This window comes from Aotus nancymaae, unplaced genomic scaffold (assembly GCF_030222135.1).
Source record: "Aotus nancymaae isolate 86718 unplaced genomic scaffold, 86718_ANA_hifiasm-v0.15.2.pri h1tg000040l, whole genome shotgun sequence".
In the NCBI taxonomy this organism is placed as follows: Eukaryota; Metazoa; Chordata; class Mammalia; order Primates; family Aotidae; genus Aotus; species Aotus nancymaae.
Window position 1 is genome coordinate 55,146,318 of NW_026988454.1, and position 25,110 is coordinate 55,171,427.

Below are 25,110 nucleotides of genomic sequence, written 5' to 3' on the forward strand. Positions count from 1 at the left end.
TATTCACAACTGCCAAATATTGGAATTTCCAATGACTACTGATGCAGGTGAAAAATAGTGTTAATACTTATTTACCTTTCATGATTTACAAGTGTTTTCCTACATATTTCTACCTTTAATCTTCACAATCATTTTACAAACCAGGCAGACTGGTGGTTATTCCTCTAATTTATGAAAGCATGTTAATGTTCAATGATATGCCCCAAATTTCCTAGCATGGAGCCTTGTTGAGACAGCAGGAGGTTTCATAGAGACTGTTAGAATGGGAAGAGCCTAGAAACCATCACACTGCTAATGTCATTGAAGAGGAAGAAACTAGAGCCAGAAGTTGAGTCATTTCCCCAAGTTCCCACACAGGGTTTCTAGAACTGGAACCACAACCAGGTTTCCTGGCTCAGTGGGGGCAGTCGTCTTTCCCTACTGCATCACAGAGCACAGTCGCCATCACGGGGGTGTTGAGACTAAGTGAGCTGGATTAGACAAGAAGATATCCATGTTTGCCTTCATCTTGTAACTTATGTAGCCATCTGTGTCTTAGAACTAAGTAATCACTGAAACATTAAAAGTTCTCTTCACCTTCGGTCATTATATTTATGTCAATTTTGAATTTAATTTATAACCAAATCATGCATCCCTCTTCTTTGATTTCAAGCATTTTTTGCCCCATATGGCTATCAACCCCTTAAACCATGCTTTCAGCACCTATACTTAGAAAGGAAGCATTCAAGTGCCATAAGATTTCAGAATTTCCAGCTAGAGTTTTCTGGTGGTCACATAAAAATAAACCAAACATCCTTGATCTTAAAAGGGAGAAAGAAAGATCTATTTCAAAAATGAACAATAACATTTTTGTTTTAAAAGTTGGAGAATTAATTTTTAAAATTCCTAGACCACATCATGTCTGGTATTCCTCCTGTACACAGTCATCAGTCAGGTTGCCACATCACTTTAAGAAACTTCTCTATCATGTAGCAAAACAATTGAAACGTGAGAAATTAATGAAGAAAATGAAATGGTGGTAGCACCAAAGTAGTCCACTCTGGCACTTGTACCCCTCCGTGATCTTCTCAACCTGCTTTATGACAATTCTGAATTTCAGGAGCTCCACTTTTATATGTAGAATTTTTTTTACTGTTAATATCACACCCAAGTCACCCTAGTCTTCTAAGAGCAAGAAAATACATCGTACCTTTTCTCGAGAAAATCTGCCATTCCCAATGAAACTATGCAACTTTATGGTATAATCCAGGGACTTTGCTGTGAACAGCATCTGCTGAGATGTGCCCTGAACCTAATAGAGAACAAGGAAAAAACCGTATTTCAGGGGGTTGGGGCAGCCGCACATGGTCTGCAAAATAGGAAGGTTTTTGAGAGGCAGGACAGTTCTAACCCTGCCCATTCCATGCTCCATTTTCAAAATGGTGGGCACTGTCATGCCTCATTCTCACCCTGGTCTTTGATGTCAGGATGATCCTCAGTATTGTGAGAACAATACTGTACTTAAGATGAAGCTAGGTCATGCACGGTGGCTCATACCTGTAACCCCAGCACTCTGGGAGACTGAGGCGGGTGGATCACTAGGTCAGGAGTTCAAGACCAGCCTGGCCAAGATGGTGACAACCTACCTCTACTAAAAATACAAAAATTAGCTGGGCATGGTAGCGGGCACCTACAATCCCAGATACTCGGGAAGCTGAGGCAGAGAATTGCTTGAACTCAGGAGGCAGAGGTTACAGTGAGCCAAGATCACAACACTGCACTCCAACCTAGGCGACAGAGCAAGACTCCATTAAAAAAAAAAAAAAAAAAAAGAGATGAAGCTGATGTCTGTGTAAGGCCAGAGCAATCATCTTTATGTATATTATCCAAAGAAGATAATACTCTTTGTAAGGTGCTCAAAACCTCCAGGTTTTTATTAAAGGGCCAGGCTCTTCCTGGTTTCAAACAGTATTTGTGGTTACTTTGGCAGATGAAGCACATTTTTCTGGTGCCCTGTGTTTTTGGACATGCAGTATATCAGCGTTCAGTGGAAATAAGCATTCTGTTATTTTTTTCTTAGCATATTTTTTGTCTTCTCTTCCCTTTGGTTATGTTGAAAACTATGTGTTGGATCTATTTTGTAGTTATGACATTAGATCTTCATCTCTGATTATCTAAAGCAGTTTGGTTTTGATTACAATCTCTTTTTTTTTAATCTGCTAACACAAGCTCATGTTCATCTAGAAAATGCACTTTCTCCTCAAAGTCATAAACAGCATGAATTTCCTTTGAGTTAGTTCAAATCAACTAGAAATTAACAAATTTCAAAAAAGAAAAAATATACTAAAATGTAGTCAAAGCTTTATGAGAATACTTTATTTGCTATATCTCAGCTATACAGTGAGTAGGTTTATGACAGTAGAGTATTGAAAATAAAGTGCATCAGGTTCTTATTTTCATTCTTGATAGGTTCCAAGTTCATTAAATCAGTCTTGTAGTCCCTTAGAGAGCCACAAAACAAAGTGTTCCTCTTATTATCTTGCTTAGCTCACTTTGGGTAAAATGTGTCAAACATCAAAATGAAAAATTTTAACGTATGCAAGTCCATAAACGTAATCCATCACATAAATGGAACCAAAGACAAAAACCACATGATTATCTCAATAGATGCAGGAAAGGCCTTCGACAAAATTCAACAGCCCTTCATGCTAAAAACTCAATAAACTAGATATCGACAGAATGTATCATAAAATAATAAAAGCTATTTATGATAAACCTACAGCCAATATCATATTGAACGGGCAAAAGCTGGAAGAATTCCCTTTGAAATCAGGCACTAGACAAGGATGCCCTCTCTCACCACTCCTATTCAATATAGTATTGGAAGTTCTAGCCAGAGCAATCAGGCAAGAAAAAGAAATAAAGGGTATTCAATTAGGAAATTTTTTAAAAAATTATTTATTTGTTTGTTTGTTTGTTTGAGATGGAGTTTCACTCTTGTTGCCCAGGCTGGAGTGCAATGGTGTAATCTCGGCTCGCTGCAACCTCTGCCTCCCTGGTTCAAGTGATTCTCCTGCTTCAGCCTCCCAAGTAGCTGGGATTACAGGCATGTGCCACCACTCTTGGCTAACTTTTTTTTGTTGTTTTTAGTAGAGACAGGGTTTCTCCATATTGGTCAGGCTTGTGTCAAACTCCCGACCTCAGGTGATCCACTCGCCTTGGCCTCTCAAAGTGCTGGGATTACACCGCACCCAGCCAAAAAATATTTATTTTTATAGTTGACTGACATTCTCCCTATGTATAAGTTATAGCTTGAAAATTATTACTGCTCTCAAGATTCCTAACTTTCAAGCCATGTGAGAGTGACTCATGGGATCCTGGTGGCCACAAAGAATTAATGAGGCTTCCAGATGTGCCAAACATTTATTTCAGCAGTTAGGACTCCAATATTATCTGCAATGTGTGGAGAGAGGGTGGTGTGTCCATGTGAGTATACTGTAAGCCAGAAGGTTGCTGAAGATGTTACACAAATTTAATTGCTGATATTAAACTAATCCTTCCAAAGAAATTCCCAGCAAGCAGAAAAAAGTAAATCCATTGGCGTTTTTATTGAGAGAGATTACCAGGAGTGAAAGATGCCTGCCTGAAGCAATGAAACAACGGGAAGAATATAAATTTGAGCTTCTCTCTACCTTATGAGGAGTGAATTAAAAACTGCCCTAGAATTTCTTTCAACCTCAGTTTTCTTATTTCCAGAAAATCTTCCACAAACCCCACATCTACCAATGAACCATTTTTTATTCTCTCTCTTCCCCATGTTAAAAATAATCTCTTGCTTTTCTTAGCTCGCTCAGCATTTCTTTGTACTTCTCATGATATTATAATTCTTAGCACTTTATTCCAAATATTCTAGTAAGTTACAGATACACCTTAAATTTTCCCCATTGAACCCCTGAAGGCCAGCAGGGTCCATGATTCATCTTCTGATTCCCCAAATTGCCTGTGCAAGTTCCTTTTAAAATTGGTGCTCTAAAAAATTGTTAATACATTCCTCAATTATTTGTTGAAAAACCTACTTTGTGCCAGCCCCTGAGCTGGGCCCTGGATAGCCAGTGGTACATGAAGCAGAAACAAAATGAAAAAATGACCATACCAAATACTGAAAGCCAAAGCAGTGCCTACTCTTCTGTTCGTGGTGTGTTTACGCTCTGGTCCAATTCTGTTGTATAATTTTGATGAACAAGTCAAGACAGCATTCCACGTGACATCAATAGCCAACCACAGTGTCCCTGGGCTGCTCATTCCAGGAGCTCCGTGCTGCAGGCGAGAATGCCTTTTAAGCTAAAAGCTTTGTCTTTCCCACTGTATATGGAAAAATTGACTATGCACTTTCATGGAGAAGATCTAGCTAAGAAATGTTTATATTGGAACAAGCCCCATCTCTAAATCCGGGCTTGTTGCTGAATGGTATTTTGTTTCCTTGGATCAGGGAAGGGGTCTGGAAACATCTGTAATGAAAGTATTGTTTTAAAATCACCACAATTTTTCCCCTCAAATGACAGATAACACAACTGCTTTGAATCAAACCCTCTCAGCCTTCCCCATTCATTTCCTTTCATAAATGTGTATTATTTTGTTGTCATTAAAATGGCAGTGTGAAGACTAGATTTGTTGCACCCCAGGCATTGCCATTCCCTTTGCAGTCATTTTCTTTTACTTTAGTTTGTGTTCTTTGCCTTCACTTTTATAAACAAGCTGTAACAGAATAGCTATCTTGATCACAACAGTTATCTGGGGACAAAATTTAAAGCTACAAACTAATGGTATATTGTGAAGCAATTCTGAAACTATCCTCCAAAATTTTTACTTGAAAGAAATGTACAGATTGTGCCATTTAAAAATGAAAAGTTAAACAAAATATATATTTACATTAAATAGTATTTCACAGAAACCTAAAAATAAAACCTTGCGGGGGGGCAGGCAATCATACAAAATGCCCTTACGTAACATGAAAAGGATGGAAATTCTGTAGCAATTTCAAATACCATTCATGCTTTAAAAAGAATAGAAGTAGCTCATGAATGGTTCGTGATATTGCAGTTAAAATTGTATTCGTGTATATTTGCCACTTGTTGCAAAAGTCTGTTTGTTTTTTAAAATAAGCTTCCCAAGTTAAGGAGCTGAGTGTTCGGGATGGTAATTCATCTGCCTTTCTGTCTATAAGCAATTGGTGCTCGGTATATTTGCTTATTAATGAACTATCTGAAAATGGCCTTGTTACCAGTGTCCCTGAGCAGACTACCACTCTGAAATACTTGGATTTTAGCCTTAAGGGCCATTCTTCTGAGCCTTTTTAGGTGTTTGACACACAGTAGAGATGTAAAACAGTTGCTAAGTGGGTTCTACCGCTTACATTTTACAAATAAGAGCACTAGGAGTAGAATCTCATTATCATTTGTCTCATAAAATTTGGCTCATAAAACACATGACACAGTGGGAGTTCAACACACAATCCTAAGTTTGGAGCCAGTTACAAACCCTCTGTGGGGTGTAGACTTCCTTAGTGTTGAAGGATGAAGGTGTTGGTTTCATTGCTCAGTCAGAATTGCAGTGATGGTATTTTATTAGTACAATTTATGGGCCGTAGTTTTCCTGTTAGGTGGGGCCAGACATATGTCAAGCTGCCACATATTCTGCCTGAGCAGACATCTGCCTCTGATTCATGAGGGGAAACACCTGCACACATATTGGTGTATATTACACAAAGAGGCATCCTTTCCCAGGGCCCATTGTCAGATCCCTCAAATGGAACAAAGGAGGTGTCAGGGATATAGCTGCATATAGCTGACTAGCTTCTATCAAGAGTTGACTTTGCTAATGAGGGATCTACATTATTCGTTTTATGGTCTATTTCTATCTACACTATATAAAAACTGTTAAAAACTAAAACATCAACTATAAATTATTGTATTTAAATTAAGAATGATTACCATAGTAATAAGAGAGGACTGATGGGCAATCTCTGAGGACTATCTGATAGTCTGGACTACCTATCTGGACTCAGCCACACACACTCATAGAGCAAACCTGAGTTTGCTTAAGAGAGGTCACTTCACCTTACTCCTCCACCACCTGCATTCTCCCCTCCGAGATGACTGGGGAGTGATATTGAGACCTTTTGATGACAATGGCACTTACCTGAGAAAAAAGGCAGACATCCTAATGGGATATCTTCTATGAGATTCTTGATAAATCTGATAAACTGGAACAGAGTTGACTTTTATCCCAGATATCCCAGGGAAAGGCAGAAATGGACAGCATAGGTTTGTTTGCAGCCCCAGAAGAAGTGTGAGCTTTAGCAATAACGCCACAATTTTCATCATCATTTTCTTCTTCATCATCATCCTCATCAAGAAGTGTGGTTGAGTAAGTAGAGCACTAATGACGCCTCACCTTGCTCTATGTAAACGGCCTTCTTTTTTTTTGTGAGACGGAATCTCACTTTGTCGCCCAGGCTAGAATGCAGTGGAGTGCGGTCTCGGCTCACTGCAACCTCTGCCTCCCGGGGTTCAAGTGATTCTCCTGCCTCGGCCTCCTGAGTAGCTAGAATTACAGGTGCCTGCCCCTATGTCTGGCCAATTTTTGTATTTTTGGTAAAGACAGGGTTTCAAGATCTTGGCCAGGCTGGTCTTGAACTCCTGACATGATCCGCTCGCCTTGGCCTCCCAAAGTGCTGGGATTATAGGCGTGAGGCACCGCGCCTGGCTGTAAACAGCTTGCAGTAAGTTTCTTATTTCGCTAAGCCTCAGTTTTCCCAAATTTAAAATTAAGAGTTAGGTAAGGAATACAGTCCTTGCCAGTTCTGGCATTCTGTGTTTCTGTAATGCCAAGACACATCCAATACATATTGATTAAGCCTCTGCTCTATGGAGACACTGAGGGTTCAGCAACAAATCAGGCGAATCCCGTTTCTGTGCTCAGGGAGTTAAGTCTTCCAGGGAAGAAAGATGAGGAATCAATAACTTAAACATTGCTGAACCCTAGAGTTAAATAACCTGGGCAAGGTCACTCAGGTAGAGCTGGAACTGAAATATTGGTGATCTCAGGCTTTCTGCTGCCTCAGTTATATCCAAAGGACATAACTATAGGGAATTACATCCACTGCAAGGAATAGATTGCAGTGTGTCACATCATGCCCATGGCAGATCAATCAGTGAGGTATAGAGGCTGGGCTATCTTAAATGTAAGCATACTTGGAAGAGAATTCATTCATTCACTCAACAAGTATTTACTGCACAACTGCCAGGTGCATGGTGTACAAATAGGAACTGAACACAGGTACACATAGACATTTCTCAAAATGGCAAAAAGTAGATTTATCACATCCCAGCCATTTTGGATGTAAATGCTAAAGAAGTAATACCTAAATGTGCATGTTCCTGAGAGAATAGAAGTAGTTATAGAGCTATTAGAAGCATAAGAAAAAAAGAAGGGCAAAGAATTTAAAAGAAATTTGTTCCTCACCTATGAAATATTCTTTATTCTTTCATTTAACATTTAATTCACTATAATTGTACTGAGAACCCTATCAAAATTGACTAGTTGACATGGATCCCACCTTTGAATACAAACCCTTATCAATTTTGATTCTCTGGAAATATGCTCCATCAATTGAACAAGGGAAAATGTCATTTTGCTCAAGTTGTTATAAATTATGATGGGGAATCCAAATATGTGGCGTGCAATCCATCTTTCTTTAGATAGTGCAATTTCAATCCCCAGATGGATTGAATTCAATTTGTTAGCTCTTTTCAGTCTTCAACTAGCTCTTCCAGAAATAAGTCTTGTAAGAAGCAATTTATGTCCATGCTGTTTCCTAACTATGGCCCTCAATGAGACCACTTGAAATTTTGTTGTCACCACAAAATTAATGTTTAGAATAATTACGGCTAAAAAGAACTTTCCACTTCAACAAGGAACAATTATCTTGCAAGAGCTGATTTCAAAGAGTTGAGCTCAACTCTTTGAAATGGAAAGTTGAGTTCAGGATGTTGGAGGAGATATGGGTGTTGGTATGGTTTTGGCTGTTGTCAGAGACTTGTGCCTGAGGAAGGCTGAGGAGGAGTAGGGACATTTAAAGAGGGGGCGGGGAAAGTGAGGGAGATGTGCTACTCTCCAACAATAGAGAAAGTGAGGAATGGGGCCATGAGGAAGACATGATTGAAAGCAGCTGAATATAGATAATCCTAAACCCTTGGCCTATTTCTAGCTCAGTCTACAAGCCACTGGGATTTCTGGTGTCATATTTAATAATTTTCTAACAAAAGTTGACGGTGCTTTTGTTTTAGGATTTAAAACCATCCTGATAGGTAAATTAACATTTTTCAATGAGCCTTTGAAATTTGGTAAACACGACTTGATTATTTGAAAGAGTCCTTAACCTTGGACTGTCTGAGAAAGAAAGTGAATCAGATGTCATCACTTCGCATATCTGCTAAACCACTGAAGAGTCCCCAGATGAAGAGCCAGCGGGTCTTTCCTATCACTGCTTGAGCACTCTGAGAACAAGGGTGTGCTGGTGACTCTGCACCTGTCCCCACTGATCCAGGATCTGCCCCTGCCTCAAGAGGCTGATGCCCAAAGGCTGCAGCACACAGGCTCTCTTGCATTTCAGGGAAAGTAGTAGGAGAGGGGAAAGTTGGGGCCATTCTGCACCACCTCCTCTCTGCCTCAGCAGAGAGGAAGTTCAGACAGAAGCCATGTTGTTCAGACAGAAGCCGTGACCCCCAAGATGGCAGCTCTCACTGGCAAGCTTCCGTCTTCCACAGTTCCAACTTTCTCTGGCTTTGTGTAACAAGCTTCCTTTATCCCCTTGGGGGAAGAGATCTTTGTAAATTTTAATGTTTCTAGACTTCATGGCCTCTCCATTCCTTGCTTCCTTGACCTGCGCACAATTCTGTAAACTCTAATTATCCTCTTTCTCTTCATTTAAACTCTCTGAGGTGAATTTTGATTATTCCTGCTGGGCCTGACTGACTGCATCAGTGACAAGTCCCCTCTTGAAATTCATGGCATTTTCCATTTCCTTTTGTCTAGAGCAATCTTCCAAAAGCATCTACTACCATCTACTATTTTAATTGACAAATTATTTTACCTTCACATAAAGGAAGAGATTATACAAAAACATTTAGCAAACTATAAAAACATAATCTAAATTCTGTAGTTCAGCTTCATTTGAATTATTGCACAATTTTCCCCTGATTCCCTCATTTCAACTCCAGGCCAGCTGGAGAGAGCAACCTTTGGCCTTAGCTTGTGGCTCACGCTTGTCATGTTCTGCCAATCTAAGGCCACAGATGGTTAAGACTCCCATCATTAGCTCTCTTGATCTCTAAGGAAGCAGGACTCTCTGTGTTTGGGTCATAGATGCTTTCTTAGTGCAGAAAACTGGCCTGTAAACCCTCTTACTTAAATTTGGATATTGTAATTTCTCAGTCAACTGGAAAATGGGAGTATTGTGCACTATTTTGAGAATCTTTTACCTCTGCCTTAAATTAGTAAGGCCCAACTAGAATAAATAAGCACCCTAAAAGTCTTTTGAATTTCACAGGTAGCCTGGGACTTGTAGCTTTACTGCTAGAATAAAATAATTAGTGGAAATCAAATTAAGTAGCCCCTCAAATATTATAGGAGAACCTAAAGGCTGATGTACACTTGAACTAAGACAGGTATGTGTGAAATGTGCCACATGGGATGAGGTAGCTGCTAGCTGTAAGGTGAAAAACAAAGGAAGGACAAATTAAGTAAGGAATGTTCTTTTGCTTATTTTTTTAACTGTGTTAATAGTAATGATACATAAAGTGAATAACCAGGAAGTTGGGGAAATTATACACAAGCGTCAGGATCTATTGTCAAGACCACATTAGTCACTTCCTAGAGATGATGTTTTAGAGATCTCTCCAGGTGTAGGCATGGAAATCCTATAACCAGTCAACCTAAGTAGGTTCTTTTGTTTTTCTTTCTTTGCTTTTCCTTTCCTCATTTGTTCCTTTTTCTCTTCTTTCATTCTTTCACAAGAACATGTACGCCTTCCACGTATCTTAAGAAATAAAATAGTCAAAGCCCTGAGACTCTTTCTCAGTCTCATCCCCACTACTTTACCCTTAACTGGCCTGATTTCTTAGATTCCCATTTCTTTTTTTATACTTTTCTTTATATATGTATATCCCTACACAATGTATTATGTCATATTGTTTTGCATGTTTTAAAATACAATATAAACATCATACTGTTTCTCCTCTTCAACCGGTTTTTTCCTCAATATTGTATTTAAAAGATTCGTTCATGGCTAGAGATATCTTCACTTGTGAGATTTGCCAAATTGCTCTCCAAAATGTTGGCACAGTTTGCCCTCATTTGCCTCATTCTTTACCAACTCAAACCAATTTTTCCACTAACATATTTTTGGCATCGACCAGCTATTTGCAAATGACCATGATAGGAGATGAGGATACAAAAATTAGTAAGACACTATCCCTGTTCTCAAGAAGCTCACAGTGATTTCAGGGAGGCAAGAGTATAAATTAAAATTTATAATTTCATGTTCCATGTGCTCTAATGTGGTCTGTGCAAGGTGCCATGTGACTGAGTCTGAAAGTCTAGGGAAAGAGTTCCCAGGTTAGACGAAGAAAGGAAAGACATCCCAGGTCTCTGTAGCGTATCTGATAGTATGTGCAAAGGGAAAGTGGACAAGAGCATGATATTTATGAGGGTGATGGGGTATTGTGGTTTCATTAGAGGAGAAAGAACAAAGGTTGACCCTAAAGAGATAGTTTAAGGTTGGGTCCTTGTATGTCATGCTAAGGAATTTTATGTATTCATATAGGTAATGAATGAAGAGCCGCTGAGAGGTTCAAAGGGGAAAAGTAGTTTGATAAGGGTTTTTAACTATTTCTAATAATAATAATGAAGAATGAACTGGAAGGAAGAACGTCTGGTGATGGAGAGAGTAGAGTGGAGGGAATTATAATAATCCAGGAGAGAGAAACACCAAGATCTTGAACTAAACAGTGATATTGGGAACAAGGAGGAAGAATCTCCTGGTAGTATTTTAAAGGCAGAATATAAACTCTACAAGGCAGCAGCCTACAAAGGAAGGCAGGAGGTGGGAACAGCCTAACTCAGGAGAATGCAAGGGCATGCCTTATGTGTAGAGAATTTAAAAACAACAATAAAACTTACTAAAACTCAATCTGCTTTTTATTATCACCATGTGCCAGCAATTCTAAACAATGTCAATGACAAAATTATCCTCCCTGAGAACTCTTTTGTTGTCTGAGTTCTAAGCAGTTGCTGTGGTTACTGTTGAGTTTGGATAATACAACAAAATACGTAAGCTTCAAATTAACACATTCCAATTGCTTAACCTTTAGTAAACATTGTATTCTACCCAGAAATTAATTTGGAGAACTCCTAGTCCTACAGTCCATCCCAACACAGGTAGGGCAATCAGTTTAGAGATCAAGTTTATAACAGTTCAGAACTGTGTAAATTCACTCTCACTTGAGACTTCACTTGGACAAGTAAAATCTCTGTGGTACTTCATATATCTGCATTTAAACCTCATATTTGAAATAAACAATGATAGCACAGTGACTCTGAAGGGTAAGAGAACTTGAGTTCTTAAATTGTGTCATTCTATATGCAAACCATCCTCTAATCCTTGCAAAATTCCCTCTTCTAGAGAAGTATTTCCAAAAGTTACATTCATGCAAAATACATTAAAGTAATTTAAAAGTGTTAATCCATTACCTTTTCTTGTTATGTTCTATAGTCCTTATCATTAATTGAGACATAATATAAGGAGAAAAAGAGATTTGGGAGAGGCTGTTATCAAGTCAGGGTGGGACACACTCAACTTCAGGGGCCTATGAAACTGGAGATGGAGTTGTCTAACAATCACTTGGAAATGAGGGGGTGGCATAAAAGGGTAAGATCAGGGATATTTAGAGAGATTTGGGAATTACCATAATATAGCTGGAGTATAAAATTGTGGGAGGGACTAACATCATCCACACATGTTATCATATATAAAAGTCTGTAGATAGAAAAAAGGGCTAAGGGAGTTACCCTGGAGAACACCAGCAATGTAGAAGCAACAGAAGATGAAACACTTGCCTCTGCCCCTTCCCCTGCCCCCTGCCAAAAATAAATAGATAAATAAATTTTTAAAAACTGAGAAAAAAAGGTCGGCCGGAGAAATGCCAGAAGAAGGAGTTGTCCTGGAAAGCAGAAGAAAGAACTTCAAGGAGGGAAGAAATTTCAACAATGTTTGCTTTTTTTTTTTTTTTAATGGAGTCTTGCTCTGTTGCCCAGGCTGAAGTGCAATGGCCTGATCTCAGCCCACTGCAACCTCCACCTCCCAGGTTCAAGTGATTCCCCTGTCTCAGCCTCCCAAGTAGCTGGAATTACAGGCATGCACCACCATGCCCGGTTAATTTTTATATTTCTAGTAGGGATGAGGTTTCACGATGTTGACCAGGCTGGTCTCGAACTCCTGACCTCAAGTGATCTACCCACCTCGGCTTCCCAAAGTGTTGGGATTACAGGCATGACCCACCATACCTGGCCATCAACAATGTTAAGTACTGGAGTGAGGATAAGTGAAATTGGAAAAGCAAAGCCACAGAGACATCACTGGCCATCTTTGTCAGGACAGATTCAGAGTGCAGTGGAAGCAGAGCCAATGATAGATGGAGGCATGGATCAGCATAGCATGAAGGAAACAGAGCCAGTGTGATTAAATTCTCATTTGAGATCTGCTGGACAAGAAGGAGGAAATAAAGGGAAGCCAGAGTTGAGGGAGGATATTCTTGGATCTGAGCCCAGGTAAAGATGTCAAGGCTCATCCAACACAAGATGCAGCACCCAAGTGTTCTCTTTGCCTCCCCTCACCCCTGTGGATGTGAAGGTGCATGGTACATGAGAGGAAGGCCAGATATGGGGCAGAGTGTGATGGCCAGAGATGCATGGATCCCAGAGCACAGATACAGGGCTCCTCTTTTCTACAATGAAGAGATTGCTTCTGAGATGGGCAGAAGACACAAGAATGAGTCAAGACAAAGGGGAATTTAGAAAAATGAGACCGTATGAGATTTCCCACCCAATGGCCTCTGTGTTTTCACTGAAAGACGCAGGATTAGCTGCTGAGAGCAAGTGGGTGCAATAGAAGTTTGGGATACATTTCTTTTTTCCTACTAATTCACTGTAGCATTTCTTCATAAGCCTGTGAGGAAGAGCATAAGGAAGGAAAGACATGTCCTGCCAGTCACTTTCACTTTGTGCCTTGCATCTTGAGTAATCCAGGGTGAGGATAGCACTGAAATACTCACGTCACTTCAAGACAGATGCAGGTTCATCTACCAGCAATGGACACTGATGAAACACCCCAAATGAAGAAAAGTACTACTGCCTTGCCTGAGTACACTGAAGAGAAGCTGTTGTCATTTAAAGACAGTTCATCCTCCAAACTTCTTATACAAAGAAAAAGTAATTTAGGCAGACATTTGCAAGACTATAGGCCATTATTAAATGGTAATGATCAAACTGGATCATTCATAAAAAGCACTTAGCTCTATGCTTGGTATCTGTCAATAAATTGTTAGCTGTGATTTATAAAAACCAAATGAAGATGACAGAGATGTCTCTCACCTCACAACATTGATTCCTTCTGAGAGTCAAAGGAGTCAAATCAAAATCCCCTAAATGCCTATAATTCTGAAGTCATTTCTGTCTACTCATTCTTATTGCTAACCCTTGTGGTTAGCAATCTCTTCCTTTCTTGGAAATGTGTCCAAGGCATTTGCCCCAGTAAATTAAATAAAACTGAGTCAGTTTTCAGATATAAAAAAAATCTGGCAGCATCAGAAGCTATGTTGTGTAACCGTAGCTTGGAAGGCGAGGAGTGAAAAGAACAAGCCAGTTACAGGAGGCAATGTGAGATGAACCAAGAGCAGAAAGCCAGATGTTAGCAGGAGATTTATTTCTAGAAAAACCAAAGGAAAAAAGGCAGCACTGAAGCCTTGTTATGTTATATAAGCAACAATCTCTACTATAAACAAGTGAATTGACAATTACTTTACATAATTTTCAAGAAGCAAATTAAAGAAATGTTCGTTAGTATTAATAAATAGGATCATCCTCAAACCCAACATTTCTAAAAGAAAACCTGTGTGGCTGTAGGGGGTGTGAACTTTCTTGGTTGATCCTTTTAAAATAAAGAGGGCTATTTATTAGCAAGTGAAGCAAGTACTTCAACACACTCCAAGGCTGTTGGTATCCACAGTCCAAATAGTTGATGAACAGTGTTCAGGGACAGTTATTTGAGAGCTGTGAGTGAAGCACCAGTTTCCACCCATGAAGCCCATAAAGAGTGCTGAGGAGTAGCCATATAAATGTGATATAAATGTGATTACCCTCTCTTCACTTTTGACAAAATTAAAAAAGGACTTGGCTTAAGAGTGGTTAGGATGGTTCTGTACTCCTTGGAATTCCTCAGGACCTGAGTCGCTGTCTCTATCTTATCGGTGATTAAATTGAGAGCTAGAGTGTTTTGTAAGCTGGACAAGGCATGGCAGACATAGGGTCTAAGCAGTAAGCACAAAGGTAACTCTCTGAGTCAAGAAGGGAAAACCAGCACCTATAGTCTGTGTTTGCTTTTTGGCCTAGCTTTATCATGCCATCCTAAGAAAAAAATGTCTTTGAACTGCAGAAACTTCTGAAGAATGTTGAAACCATTTTCCTAATTGAGTTATGGTGAAATCACTGTCAAAATCTAAAAGTTAACTTTGCCTATTACAACGTGGGGAATTTCAATTACGCAAACTAGAGTTTAGAGATACCAAGGGAGGATGCAAGAGTAATTCTCTCCAGATTCAAGTAAAATCAATCAAGAAGCAAACTTCTTGGTAACTGCAACACATAATCCATTTAACTCATTTTGGCACTTTACAGGCTTGTATACTAAAAATCAGGACATGTTACGCCCTATCTGAAAAACATATGGAGCCAAAAGTTAGCAATAGCTGAAATTCAGAGCAGCTTTCCATTTCAGATATTTCATATTTTATTTTTACTGACACAGAAAAAATGGCTTGTGAAATACCTACTCACTTAATAAATTCATATGTTCTCAGAAGTCATTCCTCCTTAGCAAAGGGTGGAATATTCTGGAAATTTTTGAACAGATTAAATTATGTTGTTCTCCACTAGAAGATCCTTGAATACCATCTGATTCTTAAGTCTGCCCAAGTTTTAGGCAGATGGAAGTCAGCATTGTTCAGGAACCACAGATTCTAAGTGAGAACACCCAGCTTTAGCTCCTAACTGGGCAAAATATTCTATCTTAAGATGACTTATTATTTACTAAAACAAAACATGGAACTCACTATAACTAAAACTAAAACTAAAAGTCATTGTTTCCTGGAAACAAGAGAAAAGTGAATTCATCAAATGCAGACAAAAGCCTAAGCAAAAAGGTAATGTAATATGGGCTGTTAAATTTGAAGACAATTGATTTGGATGGTAGCAATGATTGTGGACACACATGAATGAATTTAGAGGGTTTTGGGTTTTGGGTTTTGGTTTTGTTTTTATGCTTTCTACTTTGAGCCCCAATAAACTGAAGCAAAAGTTGTTGAATCAAATTCTAAGTCTAATTCGGAAAGGAAGATAAGTTGAGTCAATATATGCAATATGTTCATAGATCTTTTTGGTTGGAGATACAATCCAAATAACCATTCCAATTAGCTCCTATGAGAATAGGCAGTAGGGCTGTACAGTGTGTTCTCTGTGATGGAATTTTGTTGTAATTAATTCATTGTCATTTGCTGGAGCTGGAGACTTAGGTCTGATCCTCTTTGGGACTCAGAAAGCTCAGAATTTATCTCGTACTCTCAGATGGCAACTTCAATCTCTTCCTAAATCCTATCAGTTTTTGCCACTGTTGGTTTGTTTAAATGGGTAGTTAGGGACCTTATATCCCTAGAAGATCTACTCAAGTATGTAGGTGATTTAGTAAATCAGGCTTCTCAATAGAAATTCTGAAGTTCTCAGAGATTCTGTATCTATCCAAAAGTAGTGGCTTGTGGGCAATTAATTAGTTCCTCTGCGATAATGTTTAGGAAACAGTGAGATTTTTGTGAAATTTTTTTAACTAGAATTTTATTATTTAGATTCATACCCACTTTATTCAATAACCGCAAATGACCTAAAAGTTTGCCACAGCCAAAGTATGCATACTGGTCTATCCTTCAAAAGAAACTGACTTAAATATTTTTAGAAAAATTTTAAAATGTTATATCCAATGACAGTATTGTTGGTATGAGTCTGGGGCTCTCAAGGGGCTCTTCAAATGAACAAAAAAATAATCAAACACTCACATAGCTGTCATTTGCTTGGTCCACTTTGTTAAGCAATTTTAATTCACCATATCTTGTGAAATAAATAATATTGTGATCATATGATAAGCCTCTAGAAAAAAATCCCTTCTGCAATGATAACAACATGTACTGTCATCCCAATTCCTTTCAATGTAATTGGCACATGTAGATACACCATACTTATTTCCTCATAAAGTTACATCTAGTTCTCATTTCTATAAATGTAAAATTAGGCAAGTACACATAACAATGATTTTACTCCAAGCCAGGCCTCATACTAATTATAACAAAGTTAGCAAATGGGAATTTTTACTCTTATTTTTCAAAAGGCAGAAGTAAATGGTATTGATTAACTCAGTCTTAATGGTAGAACAGGAGGCAAGTGTGATAATAAGATTCTCCTAGTAATGAGGAGCTACAAAAGATCTACAAGTGACTTAGTGGAAGGTAATTGGTCAAAGTGACAATTTGGCTAAAATAAATATTCAATGGTTTCTGTATATTAATAACCATGGATTTTTAAGTATTGTGTCTACTAGCAAATTTTTTTTCTGGGATTTAAATGAGATATTTTACATTTTTATACATTTCAGCCTGTTTTTGAAATGTTAATAACAGCAAAAATTTGGAAATAACCTAAATGTTCAAGAAGAAAGGTTTGGTTCAATATATTAATGGTACACAAGATGATTAAGAGCTAAAACTTGAGGAAAAAACAAAGGATCTAAATCCTGGGTCCACCATTTCTTATCTGTATTAGCTGGCTTCAGTAATACGTCTCTGTAAGTCACAAAGTCTTCACCAGTAAAATGAAGACAAGGGAACCTACCTTATAGGACCACTGTGGGGTCAAGTGAGAGAATTGGGCAACATAATTGACACGGTGACTTAAACATGTAGATATTCATGTTCAGTTAAATAAATATACAAACTTCATGTATTTATTTATGAGGGGCAGCAAGTTATAGCAAAGAAAGAGCAAGATTTGGATCAGTCTGAATGTCTTAGAGTTGTATGACATTGATGGTGACTATATTATAATTATCATTATCATCATTATCCTTGTTATTACTATCAATTTTTTAAAAGACCGTGGCACCCCAGAAGGTACAGATCCTCTGAATGATAAGATTGTGTTTTTACAGTTGTCTGGTATAGGACAGGCTTCTCATGTGGAAAAGAGGATTCAGTGTGGTATCAAAAAAATTGATTGTAAGGCTTCATCTGTTACTCTCTCATACCTATACATACACAAACACCATCTTTCTTTAATAAACTGTGGAGAATCTTCCAAAACAAAATAGACACTAATTTGTGGAGAGCCCATTCAGCTCTCACAGGCCTCTAAATACTAAATAGCACAGGTATTAGAATTACTAATGATAGAGATTACATTAACCAGGTGCAAAACTGAAAAATACATCGTTCTGCTTTCATACTTGGAAATATCTGTCTTTTGATATTATAAAAAGATCAATTTTGCCAGGTCCTTTGAAATTTCAAGGAAAGAGTCAGTAAAAATAAATAAATAACGACTCCCTGGAGCCATGATGAAATATTTCTACCTAAAGGAAACAATTTTAAACAACCCTTCCTTCAAACTTCTCTTGAACTACTTAACAACTCCTTTCCAGGGAATCCTCCAAAGTTCCACAACACAAGACCCAAGCTACCCAGGACATGTGCTCTAGCAGGCATGCCCAGGGCCTCCAGATAGATGATTGAAAAATATAATTCTTTCAGGTGGACAGGGCCCAGCAGAAACTGAGTTTGCCAGGGTTTCCCGCCCGCCCTCTTCACCCCCTCAGAGGTAGGGGTGCCAAATGACTCAACACAGCCCTGTTCCTACCTCCTTTTTCTTCCCATCTCACACATTATAAGAGACTGGAGCCAAGTTCCTTCACCCAAGGTCATAATCTCAGACTGGGGAGTGGTAAGTGGATAATGGCAGGCTGTCACAGTGAACTCTCCTCCTAAACTTGGCACATCACAAAGATTTCATCTTGCATGCAGTCCAATCTAAGCCCTGGCTGCTGGACTGTTGACAAAGAGTTGAATCCAGCCTTAGCAGAGAGCAGTAGATGGATTATGAGTATTGTCTGTGGGCTCCCAATAGTATATATGCCTCCAGTTTGCTGTCCTTGTCCAAACCGCCCAAATCACCAAGTGTTCTTTGAGCAATTAATATATACAAGATATTAATATATACAAGATATTAATATATACAAGATATTGTGAGAGACGCCTCCAAACCTGGTCAACTATCAGAATCTTCAGGGAGCTTTTTAAAAATGCAGATCCTTCACAATTTTTCTGTAAATCTAGAGTTACTCTAAAACACAAAAGGTGTTTTTTTAAATGCAGATCCTTTGCTTTCACTGAATCAGAAGCTCCCCTGAAGACTATAATATGGTCAGTTAGAGAGCTCAGAAACCACTGTTTAGGAGGCTACTGAGATAACTAATATTAAGACCCTCACTACTCTTATCCACTACTCTTATAAAAAAAAACCCTGCAGTAATGCAAAACTACAACACATTCATAGGTCATCAGATCAATTTTATGGGTCATACCAGGATATACTATTAAATACAATAGAGAACTTTAAGGTACATTATTATTTTGTGGATTTTTTTCTGAGACACATATATATGGATATCTATATCTATCTTCATATCTACATCAATATAGATATAGATATCAATCTGTGTACTGCATCACAATGAAAACATGTATGTTTTACTTGGGGAAAAAGGCTAAAAATGTAAAATCAAATGGTCTAAATTAAATGCTTCCTGCTGAAATCTTAGTGCCTTTCTCTCTCTTGCTTTCTAGTGGAAAGTGAGAAAGAAGCTTACCATCAACCACAAACTCTCCATTATAAAATTATAAATTAATCATTTCTTAGCCTTATTTCTCTAACTTGGAAACATGAAATTTCTTTGCCTTTATTTTCATAGGCAAATGTCATTATTCTTTATTAAACTTCCTCCAAATGGGGTTTATTAAATTTTAGTTTTAAAGTGTAAACTGATGGGGTTTTTAAAATACTATGAATGGTGTTTAGTGATTCTTTCTTTACACAGTAAAAAGCAAGAGGAAATAGGTTTGCATAGCAATCAGAGAGACTTCAGTCAGATATAATGAAAAATTTCCTGGTCGCCAGGGAAGTGCAAACTACAATGGGTCAATGGGGTGTGTGATGTGAAATCTCGGACTCTGTAAGTCTGTGGAAACAAAGCAGATTCTTATCTGTCTGGAATTCTTTAGACATAAACTTGTCTGATGGGCGGGGAGTGGATTTCCAGTCCCATAATGCCATTTCTCCCCTTCATCGCTGAGACATTCCAAAGAAGTATCCAATGCATATCTACAGCCCAATCACATAAACCAGGAACAATCTCAAGTGTGTCTCAAATGGCACACAAGTGACATCCGGGGAGGGCAGTTGATGATTGTGCAGGTCAATTGGTGCATGACAGGATAGTTTAACATCCCTACAAGCCACTTAGCACCTCTCAGTCTCATGAGCTCATCACTAGGACAAGAGAAAGTCATGTGTTCCTCACAGCGTTATGAAGATAAATGAAATACATATGTGAATAGCACCCACACGGGACTTGACAAGTTTAAGAACTCATTAACTTCCTTATCCCTTCCTTTAAAATGTTAGCATCCGAAGAAACATGTTTTTAAGAGCTTAAGTTCATGAAAAACTCAGCTCTAATTTGCTATCCCATATATAGCTAATGATTTCTGAAACGAGAAGTCTTTATTTACAGGGAGCATGACTTCACACTGACTAGTACTTAGTCGTCATCTTGTTTCGTTTGCTTATACTGGAAGAAAACATTAGCATTTTTTTCTCTCATACTGTTACCTAATACCTTCTTATTCTTCCTTGCAATAAGACAGTGTTAAAGGCATTTCTGTTCTCCTGAAAAGTGAACGAAGAGGAAAAAAGTTATGTAACAAAGAAGATTGTATATAAATCATTTGTCACTGAATGGTAGTATAAATAGTTCATTTTAGTATGTTTTGTATCTTATCATTTAATATATTCATTTTAGAAATGTTTAGATCATTTAGTAATCAACTTCTCTCATTCTTCTCAGAAAATACAGACCAAAATTCAATCTTTTCATTAATAAAAATGGTTTGGTGTGTCTGTTGCAGAAATGTGATGCTGGATTCTTTCACACCCTGTCAGGAGAATGTGTGCCCTGTGACTGTAACGGCAATTCCAAAGAGTGTTTGGACGGCTCTGGATTCTGTGTGGTAAGTCGGGGCACCTATAATACTTCACATACTTCACTGGGCGTTTGCATCTTAGGTGAAGATAAAATATTCTTCTTGGATGTTTGAGCTACATAGGAGCAAACTGCTAATCAAGTGCTTTTTTTCACCCTTCAACTTTTCCTGTGAAACACCTCGTATAAATTACTTCTGGTTTTGAGGGGCCACCAAGGCATATGCATGAGTATGCATGTGCACCCAGAGGCTCCTGCCCCACCACCCTCACCAGCTGGTTGCCTGCTGTAGGCCAATGGCGGTGAGATTGAAAATAATACGCAGAGGAGGAAGCCATACATCCAAATTCCTCTGTCAACGTATGATTTGCCATATGTTTGGCTTCATTCCACATAAACCAGGAGAATGAAACAGTTGTTGCCTAGCCTATTTTAGAAACTAAGATAAACAGGTCTATAGATCAAAATTAGATTTTAAAACAGAAATTTAAGTTTGAACCAAATAGCTGATGAAAATGAAAGCTTTGGCTTTGTGGCCTTTGCAAGTCTGTGTTTAAGCCCCCAGGAGACTTTATTTTTTTTCTTAACTGAAATGAATTCTCCAATAGGCTGTTCTTCCTTGAAGCATGATAGAGACTTAGGTGGAAGAAAGAAGTTTTCCAGAAGAAAAGTGCTCACTACTTACTTACCATGTTTAATGAATGGAGTGAAAACTTAGTGAAAATGGAAGTTGAAATATTTACCAGAAGTCCAGAAGTGGCATCAGTGGAAGTCATAGAAGGCATTTTTAAGGACTGATGCCGAAAAGCATGTTTTCCTTTATGAGCTCTATGACACTGCAGAAAAATTCTTCAAGCTCCTATCTGGCAAAAAAAGAGGCTTTCCAAAACTACAAAAATATTTTTGCATAAACTATAAAATACGTATTTAAATGAACTCAACATTTGCATACTTGTCCCTATTAGATAATTTTTATTATAAATGGCCTCTAAGGTGGGTACATGAAAGTGATATTTTATTCATACATCAAGATACAAACGCAAATGTTTTTATTAATCTTAAACCTTAGAAGTTGCCATTTCTCTAGAGACAAAGAATTAAGTGACAAAACGCTAATGCTGCTATCTCTCTGTTGTGTTTATTTAGTCCTGATATTTGTTTTCCTTCCCCCATCTTCTTAAATAAGCACTACAACCAGGATGTCCTCTGTAGCAGTGTAGGCACATGCAGCTGCCAAAGTCTACCCCTTTCTAATGCTTCCATCTCCGGTTTCCTGTTATTTTAATCCCAGTGACATTTGGGGGGGGGAAATCCCATGGATACACTTGAACTAATAATGTACATCTCTGATAATTTGACCAATTAAAGGCTGTTTGTTATCTGATTTATTAAAATATAAGGCAGTGGAGACTGTCAAGCATATCAGCTGCTGATAGGCAGTCAATATTATGAAAGACTAAGATAAATTAAAGAGAGAAAAAGTCCCTTCTGCTAGTGCCTATCGAAAGCAATGACTAAGCCACTCTTTTTTACAATGACATTGTCAGAATGGGAGCGATCTTGGCTTTATCTCTGACCTAGTGGTGAGCTTCTGAGAGGGACAAACATCATGTGATTCTCTCCATGGTCCTGTAACATAATAGGTTCTAATAAATGTTTAGAGATGGGCTAGAATATAAACATTTACATGCACTCTCAGTGCAGCTGCCAACCTTCCTGCAATTACTTCATTCCAACACAAAAAATTAATACAAAAAGAGCAGCCATTTTATTCATCTTAATGATGGTTCCTCTACCTCATCCTGTCCAGAGAAAAATATCTTTTTTCCCTCACTAATGTAATACATGTTTAGTATAAGAAAACAAACAATAATATAGATACATTAGTGTAATTGCCATATTAAACAGATTATTTTAATTATAAATGGCCTAAAATACAAAGTAAAAATCACTCACAATCCTAATCCCCCAGAGCTACACATATAGATATATTCTTATCAATTTAATTTAGAAAGAAAAAACATATAACTAGGTACAATGACTCACACCTGTAATACCAGCACTTTGGGAGGCCAAGCCAGGAGGATCACTTGAATTTAGGAGTTCAAGACCAGCCTAGGCAACATAATGAAATCCCATCTGTACAATAAATAAACAAAAGCAAAAAAGAAACAAGATCTATTTATCTTTAATTAAATGTAAGTGATAGAACAGAAAAGTCTTGTGCATGAATATCATAAGAATTTTTTTTTTACTTAGTTGCAAATATGTTAAGTCCATGGTGTCACACTGGAATAGAACTCATTTTTTTCTGTTTCTTTTGCTGCCCCTATCCCAGCCTACAGAGGGAGCAGACCCAGATTTTTCAGCTCCTGCCCTGTGGCTCATTCTCAGCTCTCAGGGAGCCAGGAAGCCAGGGTTCTGACATGAACACTCCTTGTAGCTCACTGTCGTCACCAGTGTTTCAATCAGTTCTTGCAGGTTGCCTGATTTACCTCATTTCTCTCATTTCCTGTAAGCAACCAAAAATAAATGGCCTGCTTTTATTTCATTTTGTCTTATTTTAATTTTATTTTGAAGACATATAAGACCTCTGTATCTGCCTTGTCCACCTTCAACTGTTTCTAATTCCTCCTCAATTCCCATGTCCAATGTCAGTGTGATCTTAAAATTTACAGACTGATTTTAACTAAGCTGTTGGTAAAGCTGAACTAAACCATTCAGCAACAAAATATAAACTAGACAACATTATGCTACCATTTTATACACATCAGGCAAGCAAAGAGATTTCTTCTTACTAGTGGAACACTAATCTTTCAAATACAGAATGGTGGCTAAGTGAAAAAAAAAAAAAAACAGCTCAGAAATCTAATATGTTTTGGTGTCTTTCCAATGGGCCACTTTGCATCTTATGAGAACTGGAACACATTGGACAGGATTCTCAGCTGAGTCAGCTAGGTGGGGCCCCAAAGTCCAGGCAACTCTGAGGGCTATGGCTGGCTCTCTAGGAAGGTTCTACAAGGAGCACAAGATAGGAATTGAGGAGAGGAAACAAGTGGAAGCAGATAGATGGCTGGTGGCAGAAATGCCGGTCACAGATAATCCGCATTTCATCCCAGCCCTAGAGGCTAAGTACATAGAAATTAGAAGGGGCTCTAACAAAGGTTAGTTACCATCTAAAGAATGGGTGCTTTGTCATTAGGAGAAAGCCAGGAGCCTAATGACCAGAACTAGAATGAGACAAACCTGACCTGAAGTTCACCACAGGCACAGGGCTCCTCAGTTTTCTTTTGATTAAGAGTTAATTTGTCCATTAATTTAATTCATCCAAATGAACTTCTAGCCTACCATAAGTACAATGAGATGGGAAGTAATCCAATATATTGAAGGCTAATGGGTTTCTTATTACTGTCAGAGCTTAACTAAAACCCTATTCAGGAAAGCAAAGATAATCACATCCCAGTTTCTGCAGACACTAGAATTTTCATAATTTTTGAACTCTATTTTATTACTGTGTAAGGCAGAAATCAACCATGTAAGTCCCTGTAAGACTAAGGATGTGTGATCCATAAACCAGCATATTCATTAGGTGTCCAAAAACAGGAAGAAACTGATTATAGAAACTTCTTGTTCCTGTTTTTCTTGCAATTGCCATCTACAACAAGTGCATAACCCTTTCATGAAAACTTCGACAATTTTTCCATCTGTTGCAAACTTGGAAAAACCTGAAATTTTGGAAAGTGTGATCAGTTTGGTTCCATGATAACTGAAGTTCTGAAACAAAGTCAGAAATTTTCATGTCCATGGAATTCTAAGATTGGACAACTCAGTGGAGTCCCCTATTGCTGTGTGCCCATCAACATGAGAATACGACAGAAACTGGTCAGGCACAGTGGCTCACACCTGCAATCCCAACATTTAGGGAGGCTGAGGTAGGTGGATCACCTGAGGTCAGGAGTTGGAGACCAGCCTGGCCAACATGGCAAAACCCCATCACTATTAAAAATACAAAAATTAGCTGGGCATGGTGCCATGTGCCTGTAATCCCAGCTACTAAGAAGCCTGAGGCAGGAGAATTATTTGAACTCAGGAGTCAGAGGTTGCAGTGAGCCGAGATCTCACCACTGCACTCCAACCTGGGCAACAGAGCAAGACTCTGTCTCAAAATAATAATAATAATAATATGACAAAAGCTGAATGCAGGTAATGAGTTATCTATGCATTTGTTCATCCTTTCTCTCCCAACCTGGACTTGGTCCTCCCCATTTACTCTCCACCTGAGCTAGTGACATCATTAATCTGCCAGTCCCCCATGCTTAGACACACCAAATACTTCATCGACCTCCTTTTTTTCCTCCCCAACCATCAATTTCACATCATATCCTACCAATTCAAACTAGGAGAGAGCTTGCTCTCGTCTATCCCTTCCCACTGCCTTAATT

The 25,110-nt window shown here is 38.4% G+C and overlaps 1 protein-coding gene across 3 annotated transcripts in view; it reads left to right on the plus strand.

Moving 5' to 3' along the window:
- The window catches only part of LAMA4 (laminin subunit alpha 4), a 151,472-nt gene that overhangs the window by 17,839 nt on the left and 108,523 nt on the right, over window positions 1-25,110 (plus strand). For all 3 annotated transcript variants that reach the window (XM_012438425.2, XM_012438424.2, XM_064360768.1), the window contains exon 3: window positions 20,595-20,696. In XM_012438425.2, coding sequence (XP_012293848.2) covers window positions 20,595-20,696 — 102 coding nt within the window. The remainder of the gene's footprint in view (window positions 1-20,594; window positions 20,697-25,110) is intronic.